Genomic DNA, 14,153 nt, shown 5'->3' on the forward strand with positions numbered 1-14,153 from the left:
CTTCGGGAGTATTCTATACGTAAAGTGCAATTATATTAAACCGCATTTCTGTAACTGTACTGTACTGCGCGAATTTGATAAATGAATCGAAAGAAGAATAGATCTAAGCAGGTAACACTCCTCCGAGTGAATAAATCACGTGAAGTCAATACCTCGTCCACCCTATATTAAATAATTTTAAACTGATTATCTAATTTTAAACTAATATTAATAATTGTGCTGCAACAAATTCTATAAAAAAATAACATCGACAATGGTGAACAAGTATAATAAAACAAGGGGAATAAAAAGATAATTATTTTAACTTTTCAACCTTATCACTACTGGTCGAAGATAATTCTTGCAGTTTGGCGAAGTTTAATAAACGGATCTCTTGATACGACAATAGGATAGCATAGTTCCTCTCGAGAGTCTGTTTTATTTCCATTTCCATTAACGAGTCCATTCCCGCGTCGACTAACTGACTGTTAGGATTAATCAAATTAACATCTTTAATGCCTAGGATAGCAGCAATGGTTGTGACGAGGTCGGTCTTGTTATCGTTGTCGGATTTATATTTCTCAGCCAACACAATAGAAGTTAACACGGGATGCGGTTGTTGAAGAAATATATCCATTGTCGCAAGACAACTTGATATACCTTGTCGTAGAATACCGCATATCTCGATGTCGTTATCTGTCATTGTTTCTGAAAACATAACAAAATCAAAAGAGGAACTACGATCATGAAACATACAAAGTATTCGTACAGTAAATCTAGAACAACTTTATGCAAAGTATGAATACGATAAACTTAACAATATGTTAGTCCTAGTGCCTTATACATAATCGTGTTTAGAAGTTTAGAAGTACAGAATTAAGACGTCAGTCAAGATTGAGTTTACGAAACCAAAGAAAATATAAATTGAAAAGTTTCGATCCTTCGATTCAGGTCTTCACTCAAACACTTGATGTATTACCTGAGATGCCGACCTCTTTGAAGGAACCCCATTGAACGGCCAGACCGGGTAAACCATTAGCCTGTCTCCGTTCCATTAGTCTCTCCATGGTTGAATTCGCGAAACCGTAATTGGTTTGACCAATATTGCCGTAACCGCACGATGTGGATGAGAATACCACAAAGTAATCTAGCGATGGGCAAAGCTTCCTGGATACAGCATCTAAATTCCTTGTAATATCGACTTTTGGCAACATGACCGCTTTGAAATCAACCTCCGTCTGGTTTCCGATCAGAGCATCGCGGAGTACAACTGCCAGATTGAATATACCGCCTACCGGAGCCAGCCGGTTGCTTTCTTGAATTAAGTCTTCGGCACCCGATAATGTCGCCACATCCACTGTGGAGACTACGATGTTTACACCGATTTTGCGCCAGCGACGCACGCACATTGCCTGGTAACCAGTGCGAATGCCTGAGCGTGATACGAGAACAATAACTTTGGCGCCGCGGACGATCATCCAATTTGTCAGTTCTAAACCGAATCCGCCGAGACCGCCGACCAAGATATACGATTTATCCGGATTCATGTAAGTATGTGAGATCGCGGCCACTGTCTTTGGCATTGGTGATACATATTTCTTTGATTCTTCAGCACGAAGTTTCAACAGCACTTTGTCAATATGCTTGCGTGCCGCCATAAATCTGAATGCTTGCTCGAGCTGTTGCTCCGAAAACACAGTCGATTGGAGCGGACGTATCGCGCAATTTTTTATCCCCTCCGAGAAAAATTTTACCAGTTTATTCTTTTGCGCGTTATTTTCTTGAAATACCATATCCAACAATATACTATGGTAAGTATATTTTACAAACGTTGACACGCTCATGCGGCTGTCTTTCGACAAATCATACATGCTGATGTCAAGGAAACGGCCACCGAACGCCAGGCACCGAATGCCAGCTTCAAATTTCTCATCTGTCAGTGAATTCAACACGACATCCACTCCACGTCCTTGAGTCTCAACATCTATGAGCTGTTCGAAACTGGTATCTCGAGAAGTGCCAATGTGCTTGTCGTTCAACTGCGGAAAGATTCTCTTGAGATATGTTCTTTTATCCAACGTGTTAACGGTAGTGAAGACGGTACAACCAGCGTGCAGAGCAATGGCAATCGCTGCTTGACCGACGCCGCTTGTACCAGCGTGAACTAATATGCTTTCGCCTGCTGTCAATTGACCTCGTATAAACAAAGCATAGTAACTAGTCGCGTAAGCGATAGGTATCGTTGCTGCTTGTTCCAACGTCCACTTGTCGGGTACTTCCCAAAGGAAATCGAGATCTGCAACCACTGTAGTCGCCAGTCCTCCAACTTCGACTATACCCATCACGCGACGACCGTCAGCGTCTCTCCCCGAAAATCCCCGTCCCAATATACATTCTTCCGTAGCTATATTCCTCGGTAGAATATCCAGGGACATCTTTCCACTCGCCAATATGATATCCCTGTCGTGCACATAATTTATTCACGTGTCACGCCTTTGATCATTATCTCAATATCAGTAAGTAATATTGGCACTTACCTGGAGCTCAGTGGAGCATAGTAAACGTAACAAAGTTTCATATTAGGAAAATTGTCGGGACGATAGTACTTTAAGGGTCTTTCAATCCATTTCAAGCTGCTGAGGTCTCCTGTTGTCAATGTGTTTACATAGGCGTGTTTCACCTGCACAGAAGACATGTTGCTCTGTTGATCCAATGGCAAGTGTCGATAACTGCCCCATTGTCCTCCTTTCAAAACGTTTGCCATCAATCCTTTGTCCAATTGCTCCACATAAAACTGTACGAATATGCCAAACGTAGGAGTATTCTGGTCCTGGACAAAGACATAACGCAAATTTGCATTGCCTAACTCGCGTCGCAGACAAGTCATGAGTCCGACCAAGCCTACGAATAAAAAATGAATTCTTTTCTGTTCATCATATAATTAAAGAGACACGTTAAAAGTTTAAGAATTTTCTTCCGTAATCTTACCAAGTGTTTCTTCACCCTGGGATACAAGGAGTATTTCTTGATCTACACTGTCACATTTTTTCAGTACTGCTTTTATATCTTCCAGCCACGACAGATATTTTTCTGTAATTTGAATTACCATTGGTTCTCTTCGTTTCTGTCGTTTCTTCATCAACAAATAAGTCTTTTCTACGGAAACTGTTTGTTTTCCAGCCAAGATGAGATCAGTGTCTTTCAAAGCGGTCTCCACATCTAGTTGTGCAGCGGTCTCCTCCAGAAGAATAAAACAACCAGGTTTTAAGTTAGCGACCAAGTTTTTGAGAACGGTATAAGACTGATTAGATAAAACGTCCGCCGCAATGACAAGGTGCACGTCTTCAACGGGAAGTGCCTTATTCACATCTTGCGTTACGATGTCAGCGTTCACGTTCATCTGCTTCAAACTCGCCGTGTAGTTATCTGCAGCAACTGTGACGATTTGTAAATCAATCTGAAAGAAACGCAGCGATTTTGTAATTAAACATTAAAGAAGAATCTTGGAAAAAATAATCACAAATAAGAATAAATTATAACGCGATTATGATCGTAAAGCGTTTTACTTTTAAATTTACATTCGCATTTTACTAGTGTACCAGAAACTAGGGAACAGCAATTTCAATCTTGTGTGAGTGTAAATAAAACATAATATTTTGTTTCAAATAGTATTGACGTAACAATGGAATCCTCCTTTTTTATCTTTTATCTCTAAATCTTTTATCCAATCCTTAGAACTGTCGCAATTCAGTTTATTTAAATAAAAATACTTGACGGAAAGATTGTTAAATTCTAAAATCGTCTGTCAAATAACAGAATTTGATGTTTTACTTTGATATGGTAGGTACACAATTCTAAGACTATCGAATAACAAAATATTCCATCTGAATAGAGGACAAAACAAACGAACAAACAAATTATTAAAATAATTTGGTATTCTTACGATAGGAGAGCCCAATTGGTTATCGGAAATTTTGAAAATAAGCGGCGCTAAGAGAACTTCGGCATCTCGTTCGCCTGCAACTTCCACGGTCTTCAGTCTCAACGTCATTATGTTTTCATACACAATCTGCAAAAGTACAGTAAGCGCATGCACCCTTCCTCTCATTGCATCCTCTACTGGACTATACGAACTTTCGTATGGTATGAAAGTGTACCGCTCGTATTTAAGATCAGCATGATTCTGTCGCCGGGGCGCCAACGAAAAGTTAATTTTTCTGAGCTCAATACCACCCGATTTAATAATATTGGTGTCATTGTAGTAATACACTGGCAATCCACCGTTCTCTGGTAAGTTTTCAACCAGTTGTTTATGAAGAACAGGATTGATAGCTACATACTGAATATGCGACGCTAAATGCAATGAGTTGGTGGTCACCAAAGTTATATGACACATACTGTCTATGTACGGCACCCATTGATTGAACCAGTATAGTTCACCGGCAATGCCATCTTCATCGCAAGATTTGACTCCTTGGAAGATATCGCGATACTCGTATCCGTACAATCTCAGTAGCTTGTAAACGTCCTCGGTATTCAATTGCAAAGTCTCTTGATTTTGAGGTAAAACTGGAGGTGGTAAGTTCAGGTGATCTTTGTCGATACTTTCGGATACGCGTACTCTTCCGCTGGCGACGATCGTATCGGTCTCGCAGATCTCAAAATCGCCCGATCCTTTGAATATAGTTATCGAGAATTTTACCGGTCCTTCCTTGGGGATAATGGTGGCCCGATGAAACTGCATTTTCTCAAATACTACTGACAATAGTTCAAAATTGCAGCCGCGCTGTTTTGCCAAAGTTTTCCACACCACAAAAATATAACCAGCAAATGGAAAAAGTACTCGTCCGTCTATCTGGTGTCCTGCTAGATACGTATCCATTTCATTCGACAAGTCTATTTGGACAATACATTCTCCCGAGTGGTCTGATATCTGTTTGAAATCAGGCACATCCCACGTGACGGAGTGATCCCACCTGACCAAGGACCCGATCATCGGTGTTCCGCGACTGACGGGGAAACTAATCGGCGGATACAATTTGGCAATGTTAGGTTGCGCACCGGCCATGTATAATTTTCCCACGTTAGACAGCAGGAAGGCAAGATTGTCCAAATGATCCCGCTTGTGAAGGCTAATATTGGTCACCGTTGGTGGTAATGAACTGCATAAGATTGTCTGTAGCAAACCGTGCGGTGCGATCTCAATCGTTATCGCGTTTTCTGGAATATGCGCGAGCGCCTCTTTGAAAAGCACAGGTGACATCATATTGTTTACACAATACTCGGCGGAGCTGAGCTGCGCGAGCGGACTATCCCATGCGGATTCTGGTACGGAGGTAGAGATCCATTTAGCCGATCTCTGCTTGGGACTTGGTATGATTTTCTCGAGCAAAGCGTGTAGCTTAGGCCCTACTGGTGCGATGTATTTGCTGTGGTGGGCGTAGCCGGAACTGTTTACCATTTTAACGAAGATATCCTTACTCTTCAGTAGTTGTACGAACTTGTGTATAGAATCAGTCGGACCGGAAATTGTAACTAAGTTGGCGGAGTTGTTACAAGCTCGTGTGATATCGGGCGGGCAAATTTTTTCGGCCTCCTCCCAGCTCAAACCAACTGCCGCCATGGCACCTGGTTTCAGCTTGGATTCTAATAGCGCCTTGCCTCTGCAATAAGCGGTTAAGACAGTCTGTTCCAGTGTAAATGCCCCGTCGGCATAAGCACAACCCAATTCTCCAAGGGAGTGTCCGACTACGCCGTCCGGATGTATGCCTATCAACGTTAAAACATCCACGAGAGCGACCTGTATAGCCGCGATAGACATGAAGGAATTCATCACGTTCTCAAATGTTTCGTCTGTGGCGTTCATGATGATATTCATGAGGTCGACGTCGTAGAGTGCCAAAGCATCCGCACATCGCCGCAAACTACGTTGGAAAGTTTCAATACTGAACAATTGACGACCCATGCCTGGCCATTGCGAACCCATACCGGAAAATATGAACCAAATTGGACGCCCTTCGTCACAGCTCGCTACTTCGGTCATTTCATGTGTACTATCGACGCTGAGTATCTCGTACCCGCGAATCTTGTGACCAGGGATGTCGTTATTGTGCAGTACGTATAATAATGATAAAAACTCGTTATTTTTACAATGCTCTTTCGCTGTATTCAGTAACGTGTGCACAGCTTCTTCCGTTCGACCTGATACAGCGACTAATTTGGGCAACAGTTCGGTATTCAGTGGTGATAACAATTGTGGTTTTGTATTACTCTGCAGGATAACGTGTGCATTTGTGCCGCCGAGACCAAATGCGTTAAGACCAACGAGGCCACCATTCCACGGTGTAGCCTTGTCGACAACTCGAATCCGTCCCTCGTTTAAGCCAGGAATATTCGGATTCGGAGTTTTAAAGTGCAAATTCGCGGGTATCACGCCCGCTTCCATCGCGATCAGCACTTTGGCGATGGAGCATAGTCCACTTGCCGGTTCCGAATGACCCATATTGGATTTCACCGAGCCTATCAGCAAAGGACTCTTCCTACCTTTACAGAACAATTTATCGATGGCATTGACTTCCTCTCGATCGCCTACTTTGGTACCGGTACCATGGGTCTCTACGTAACTAATGTCTAGAGGATTAATTCCCGCCTCATTGTAGATGTCATGTATCAATTGCTTTTGCGTTTCACTGCTGGGATACCCGATCCCCTCGGGTTTGTAGCCGTCGATGTTTGTTTTCGTGTTAACCACCGTGGCGTACACTCTGCGCGCATCCTTCGCCTTCTGTAAATATATCGCCACTACCGCCTCGGCCCTCACCATACCATTAGCTGAAGCATCGAACGCTTTGCATTTGCCATCCTCGGACAGCAGAGTCAGTTTGTAATATTGCATTGATCTGTGTGGTGCTAATACAAGATTCACTGCACCGACAATCGCAGCATCGCACTCACCCATGCGCATTGCGGTGACTGCCTGATGCATGCCGTAGTAGGACGAGGAACAAGCAGCGTCTACCGAGCAGCTAGGTCCTTTAAAGTCAAAACAATAGGAAACTCTGTTGGCGAACATACATCTCGAAGTTCCGAACACTTCATATCCTGCAAGCAGATGCAAGTTTCTCGATTTATTCTCATTGTCAGTAAATATCGTATAACTTCTTTCACACTATAACAGATCTGTGTGATGAATAGCAAAAAGACGAATGATTGTTCGCACGTAAAACGAAGGTAAAATATACTATTAAAGTCATTTTCTGATTTTTAGATAAGATCGTTGGATTTTGCGATTATAGTACACACCATCCCGTAAACAAAATGATAGCAGATTTTTGGTAGACTGGCAACAGATTTCATCGAAACATTTCTGCAAATTGGCATAATCTGCGTCCGCATTCAGCCTGCGTTCTGCCGCAAGACTTTACTGACATGCTCGGACAACTGCAGATTGTCGTCAGGAACCGAGCAGGATCTGCGCGGCAGTTTGATTGATGGTAAAAACTGAGTAGGATTTGTCGTTTAATTTATATTTTTACCGTTTTTGTTCTTTTCATTACACAGATGAAAATAAGTAAGTAGTCCTTTAAGATTTCTACGCACTCGATAGACAAGAGTGCAAGACAGTTCATTTTAGCACTTCCAAAAGATAACCAAAATCTCACGTGGATGTGTTAATTTATAATACAGCGTGCGGTGTTCTTTTTACGAGAAAGTGTCATGCCGCGTGTCCAGGTAGAGGGAACGTTACGCTACTAAACGACAGAGTTTGCTCCATTTTGTTACCAATCTACCGACAACTTGTGTCAACAAATTCTGCTCGATTTCGGCTGCAATCTATCGCCATGTTGCGTGAGCAGGATCTGCTGAATGTCTGCCGCCAATCTGCTGTCTAAACATGTTATCAAGCTTCATTATACAGGGTGTCGGATTTGTTTTGAACCATTCCAAAGATTATAGTAGATTGGGTCAAACTGAGAAGAAATACCATTTTGCATGTCTGCCGAGTCCGGTCTTTCTCTCCTCCGTGCACTTATTGGCTCAGACGTTTTTCTTAATTACGCGATAATAATTACAGATTTTGTAAAATGATATATAACTTTTCTTCTCAGTTTGATCCAATCTATCATAATTTTTTGAATGATCTCTAACGAATTTGACACTCTGTATATGTATCTGTTGATGTTCTGCCCACATCATGTGATATATCAGAGTCTGTATAAAATTACAAGTCTTTCTGACGACAAAATTGGGAAACAGAGTTTTCTGAAATCTGTTCTCTATAGGCTGTCTAAGCAATTAACTATGAAAATAATTGCCTAAAGAAATATTCGGTATTGCTTTCCGTGAGGTACACACCATTTGTGGCGTCTAGATTTTTCATCGCAAACCCTTCCGTTTCCGTATAACTAACACCGATGTACACTCCGGTACGTGATCCTCTCACAGTCATGGGATTGACACCAGCATCAACTATCGCCTCGTACGTAACTTCTAATAGCATGCGTGCCTGTGGGTCCATTATATGTGCCAGCTTGGGAGGTACTCCGAAAAATGAGGCGTCAAAGCTACTGAGGTCCTTGATTTTGCCATATTTGGATAATAACTCGAGCATATTTGCTGACCAACGACATTCGTCATCAGAGACCATGTCTATTCCTTTCATGAGATTCTCTTTAAATTCCTCAATATTAGATGATCTAGGCAGGCGGCCTGAAACAAACGTTTATTTTTCAATATATTTTGTTCTCACGATACAGTTATATATTCGCGATCGACAATTACCTGATATGCCCGTGATGACGACATCACCATCGATGGAATACGGTATCCCATTTTCAAGCGTGGATTCACGGGTCGCGGAACTGTTGACAGATTCAAATTGAGCAGGCATCTTACCGAAGAAGATATGAGTTTCTATCTGCAAAGATAAAACCAATTCGTGTTTTTACGTTCGTCGACTGTATAGTCGATCTACGCAAGGAGATGGCATTTTTGAAAAGAGTATACAACAAGCGATAGATTTTTTCAATATCTTTTACAGTTTTGTAAAGAACGCAACAAGTATAGCTTTAAATAATTCTTCTTATTTGACAAAAAAATTTTTGTTTGAAATTATCGATTTTTATTTCAATCCCAGGAATAAACGAAGACATTATTTGTGCTTATCTGTCACGTTGAAATCTTATAACGCTCTGAATTCTCGTTCAACCGTTTTTGAACATGCATGGTTTACGCCCGAATTGACATATAATATGTACTTAAGTAATGTTCATAAAATTTCTGGAAATCAACTGTGCTGACAAATTTGCTAGGTCGTCGCTCTTTCTCGAAAAAGTAATTGTCTTTCTCAACCAAAGACTCGTATTCAGACGTTTATAAAAATGTATTTTGAACGTGTCAGATCGAACTCTCTCGACAAGTGGCGTTACTGTCCACACAGTATACTGTCCACACATAATAGCTGAGGCGTAAACCACTGAGAGCATTGTGGTGTACAGAGTTGTTGTATTACCCACACAGCAAAAATATCACAAAGATATCTGGAAGATATTTAAATATTACAATATCTCATACAAATAACGATTCTGATATCACTTGGATGTCTGAGAGATGTTTTCCAGATTCTAAAAAATCATTATTGTTTAATCTGAGATATGATATCTGATTTTATATCAAATAAAAGAAATCTATATTTCCTGAAATCGGATTTTACATATTACAGAATAAGCAATGTGATAAATAAGATATATTTTTCTTTATCAGTTACGGCATGAATTATTAAGGAACACTGCCTCCATATCAGCCTTTACTTCTTTACTATATACTATTATTGTAAACTCATATTTATCTTTTTTCATTTTTTAATCATACTATTTCTTCCTTGACTATATAACTTTAAAAATCTTATTTTGAGAAAAAGTTAAATAATAAACAATTATTTAAATACAAATTAAATAATAAAAATAAAAATAAATTCATCAATGTTTCAAAGGAGATATCAAGAATGTGAAATCCTTAAAATATTTGGGATATATCATCTACGAGAACTTTCAAATATAAGTGGTAAAATAATATCTGATCTAAGTCTTATTTTAACACACTGTAACTTAATCAAATATTTAAAAAAATGGTAGCTTTACAGTTTAAAAATACGTAACGTGGATCAGTTCTTACCGTATGTTTCACGATTTATTGCGATTACAGCAGTTTACGTACAAAGACTTTTTACGTTTCTCTATCATCTGGGTAAACTATGTTGTGCGAGTTTAAGGGGGTAGTACACTCTGGAAATTTCGAAAAAATCGATTTTTTTTTATTGCATATTTTGAAAGTGTTATTCTTTACGCGTATTTTGAGCCCTTGCCGATTGCAAAATTCCAAAAATTGACGAAGTTATAGCCATTGGAGCGAAGTAGTGTCGGCCGCTAAACCGGTCTGAAACGCCGCCGCTCGATATTTACGAGAACTATACCTGCTGCAGACCCTTCTCTCGTTCGTATTGTATATTCTATGGTATATTTCTATGTGTATATTCTGTCAAATTACAATCAAAATTGTAATGAAAGTGTAAACTCCGTCATATGGAAAATCGCGCCAAAAATATCATCCGAGGGTGCTGAGGTCGTCGAAATAGCAGCAGATATTGCCTGCAGTACATTCAACGAGGGAGCAATGGCATATCTAAATGTTATGCAGACGTTGAATTTAAAAATTGGCGACAAAGCACATCAGTGGTGCATGTATGCTGATCAACATCGCGTCAATGCTGCCGATCTTCGAGCGCAGGAAAGCACGCGAGAGGCAAGATCTGCTCGTAGGCTTGAGAGATTGGCTGCAGAGGACGTTTTAGCCGATGCAGAAGGGCTGCAATATGGTGCAGGAACAGCAGAATAATACTATGATGAAATAATTATCACTTTATCTCATAGAAAACAGTTGCCAAAACTTTAAACGCGTTTATCTCAAAACGCTTTTTTTTAAAACGGTGTACATGATTCCGAACTTTTATTCCGGCTGTCTTGGCCTTTGGCTTACATCTATATAACAGCACAATGCTCAAGTTGACGTAGAGTTTTTTGTCCCCCGATGAACCGTGTGTTAATAACAATTAAAAAACCGTTGGTTTTTTCGGCACAAAATGAACTTCTTTTTGTTAAGTGCTATAACTTTCACAATTTTTAACATTTTTACAATTTTCGAACGTCAACTTGTGGGGAATACATTTAAATTTAATACCCTTTTTGCGTTTTTTATTTCTTGTACGCCGTACAGGAGCTACTATGTACACCGTAGTCGAGCGCGCGCGCGCGAGGGCTCTGCGAGATGACTCATAACTCCTACATTTCTTAAAATTTTTCCAAATAAAAAATACTGTAAATGCACCTAAACATGTACTTCAATATCGTATACACCATGAACCTGATTGGCCTACCACTTTGTCACAAATAAATCTTGAAATTGACCCTCATTTTCGGCCGCCAGAGTGTACTACCCCCTTAAACGTTCGATGTGCATATATATACCAACGTAACGTTGTGTATTGCTAGGTATTGTGTTATTATATGAGCTTGTTTCAAAACGTTATTAGTAGTTTTGATAATAAATGCACGCACATACCTTTTTTTATTGCGCTTTGCTCTATTATTTTTCGCAGATATTGCATGGATATGGCGCAATTTCTCCAACAACATGTGCTTATCTCGTGTCATTACTTAGCAATAAAATATTATTTTATTAAAATATGTTTTTTTATAACATATTTTTAGACATGACGTATATATTATTGCACACTTAATAGACTACAGTGCAGAATTATCTCGTTTTTTTGCGCTTTGCATTATTGCGTTTCGTAAATGTCACGTGTAGATATCGGCACTATTTGTTCACAGACATACCAGAAAATATTTTGCGCGTAAAAAGCTAACTATAACGACACACTGAGATAGGATTTTACTTGCGCTGCACTGTGGAGCCATTTTTGTACATAAATTATTTGATATTTAAGCGCAAAATTATACATGAGCTAACCACTTGCATGCATAATACACGAACTATATATAAATAAACGAACTCAAGAGCTAAATCAGGTAAATTTTCTAGAAATTTGTATATAGTACGTTAAGAGCAAGTTGTTCCTCCTTGTTGGTAAGTTAACTATTAATTAGCTTAATTACTAAGGGCTAGTTTCACAAACGTTGGTTAACCGGAGTTCAGTCAACTCCCTATCTTTTTCTATCTTATTATTTAAAAAAAACAGAATAAATTAACCTTCGGTTAGCAGTTAACCAACGTTTTAGCAGTCATTCTCAGACACGATGACCGGTTTAAAGGAATTCGTAATACAACCATATATGCATATCTATTCATCAAATGCATTCCCAGATAGCAAAATGTCTGCATTATGTCAGCATAACGCATTTACGTCTGCTCATAGACGTGTCGGCATATTTGCAACAATTGAGTCGGTATATGAAGTGCACGTGAACAGCATGGTTTGCCTGACACATTGTGACACAACTTGCCGTCACAAGATCGACAAGCCTTGCCGGATTTATGTATGATAGTAATGATCATATGAACATATAGAAATAGTTGAATAAAAGAACTAACTGCTTTGTTGCCTACTCAGTCATTTGTTTCGTTTTGCGCCGATACTTTCTGCGCGTCCCCCATTATCTTGGTGTGGCCAATGAGACGAATGTTGTATATGTGGTAGTGTGACAGTGTAAAAAGATTTTACACATCAAAGTAATGAAGGAATACCACGTGATCGAAATCGAAAAGATCAAAGGTTCGACAGAGAGTGGACATACTAGTCCCATACAACACAGGTAGATTCTGAGTATATACGCAGTATCATGATGTAATAATACCAGGTGTAACATTCCCGTGGATGCGCACTCGTCCAAAGTAATGGACGCTCTATGACCAATCAGGAGTTGGTCACAAATGCTGAAAAGCATCATGGCTGCTATCAGCTGTTGTTAGTTGTTATTCTCGAGCTACAAAGCGTGAAATAAACAGTTAGCAAAATAAAGTGAAGCGAAGCGAAATTTATTGTGAAGAATAGTGTAGTGTAGTGTAGTGTTGTGTTTTGTAGTGTTGTGTTGTGTAAAATTGTTCTTGTAGAGTGAAGTGAAATAGGAACTGACAGGACAGTAAAGACATACAAAAAGATAGTAAAAAGATATTGCAAAAAGACAATAAAGAACATTGTGAAAGGACAGTAAAAAGACACTGTAAGTATCTTGTATGAAAAGAACTTAATTTAATAACTTTTTCTTTTTTATTTATGTGTTATACAAGTCTTCTGTGCCTACAGAAATTATGCCGACGTGCTGCATAAAAAATTGTGCAAGCCGCACAGACCACAAAAGCACAAAAGGTTTGAAATTCTTCAGATTCCCCAAGGAGACTGACATTCATCAGCAATGGCTAGATGCTACTCAAGAAAATAATTCAAACATAAAAATTGATTCTGGTAAGTTGATGTAATATTATATTCATTTATATTACATAGTATTTGAAATACAATATTATTATGTATGATATTTGACCAGATTAAGAATTATATAAAATATAATTTTTAGCATACGCATGTAATCTCCATTTCGAAGTAGAATGCTTTGAATTGGAATGGACAAAGCCGAGATCAAAGAATGTACCTGCCAAACAAATACAGAGGCTGAAAAAAGGTTCTATCCCTACAAAATTATTAACATTAGAAAAAAACGGAAAGATATATCTGAAGATAAAACTATAATAAAAAGCACAAATGAAAAGAAATTGCAACAAACTGTGGAGCAAAAATCTAATACCATTGCACAAATGATAGCAAATCAACAAAAGGAAGCAGAAAACATAGCTGTTGATGTCTTGCGCAAAGTGTTCACGCCTGGACAAATAAAAAAATTAATATCACCCAATGATATTCGAATAAACTGGTCATTCGAAGATATTACATCTGCCATCGCTTTGCATTCATTAAGCGCAAAGACTTATCGATATTTGAGAGAAGTAAAAAAAATGCCACTGCCATGTGTGGCAACTTTACAAAATTGGTGTGCAGTCTTTAATGTTCCACCCGGCATTCTACAAGATGTCTTGAAAATCATGGAAAACAAAGGACATGATTATACCATAATAGAAAAATTAACTGTACTCACGTTTGATGC

At 39.2% G+C, this 14,153-nt stretch overlaps 2 protein-coding genes across 2 annotated transcripts; one reads left to right on the forward strand and one right to left on the reverse strand.

Moving 5' to 3' along the window:
* Nucleotides 1–243: 243 nt before the first annotated feature.
* LOC105558962 (fatty acid synthase-like) lies at nt 244–11,478 on the reverse strand. Its single transcript, XM_012006940.1, has 9 exons — nt 11,411–11,478; nt 10,153–10,262; nt 8,761–8,896; nt 8,335–8,688; nt 3,923–7,080; nt 2,968–3,436; nt 2,517–2,880; nt 959–2,439; nt 244–687 (listed from the first exon to the last, which is right to left on the reverse strand). The coding sequence occupies exons 3-9, from the start codon at nt 8,867–8,869 to the stop codon at nt 296–298; spliced, it is 6,327 nt and encodes a 2,108-aa protein (XP_011862330.1). The 5' UTR covers nt 8,870–8,896; nt 10,153–10,262; nt 11,411–11,478; the 3' UTR covers nt 244–295.
* A 724-nt stretch (nt 11,479–12,202) lies between these two features.
* On the forward strand, nt 12,203–14,111 carry LOC105558963. The gene is made up of 3 exons (XM_012006941.1): nt 12,203–13,217; nt 13,301–13,459; nt 13,569–14,111. Exons 2-3 carry the CDS (start codon nt 13,306–13,308, stop codon nt 13,739–13,741), a joined length of 327 nt encoding a protein of 108 aa, XP_011862331.1. The 5' UTR covers nt 12,203–13,217; nt 13,301–13,305; the 3' UTR covers nt 13,742–14,111.
* Nucleotides 14,112–14,153: the final 42 nt, after the last annotated feature.

This window comes from Vollenhovia emeryi, unplaced genomic scaffold (assembly GCF_000949405.1).
Source record: "Vollenhovia emeryi isolate VEMERY1.0 unplaced genomic scaffold, V.emery_V1.0 DF939302.1, whole genome shotgun sequence".
Taxonomy (NCBI): Eukaryota; Metazoa; Arthropoda; class Insecta; order Hymenoptera; family Formicidae; genus Vollenhovia; species Vollenhovia emeryi.

Bases quoted from the DNA above. Each gene is read 5' to 3' on its own strand.
- LOC105558962 (XM_012006940.1), bottom strand. From the start codon at position 8,869: ATGCCTGCTCAATTTGAATCTGTCAACAGTTCCGCGACCCGTGAATCC. The intron at 3,437-3,922 runs GTAAGAATACCA...CGTTTCTTTCAG, and splicing joins ACCAATTGGGCTCTCCTATC to ATTGATTTACAAATCGTCAC. The intron at 2,881-2,967 runs GTAAGATTACGG...TTTTATTCGTAG, and splicing joins CCAGGGTGAAGAAACACTTG to GCTTGGTCGGACTCATGACT.
- LOC105558963 (XM_012006941.1), top strand. From the start codon at position 13,306: ATGCCGACGTGCTGCATAAAAAATTGTGCAAGCCGCACAGACCACAAA. The intron at 13,460-13,568 runs GTAAGTTGATGT...TATAATTTTTAG, and splicing joins AAACATAAAAATTGATTCTG to CATACGCATGTAATCTCCAT.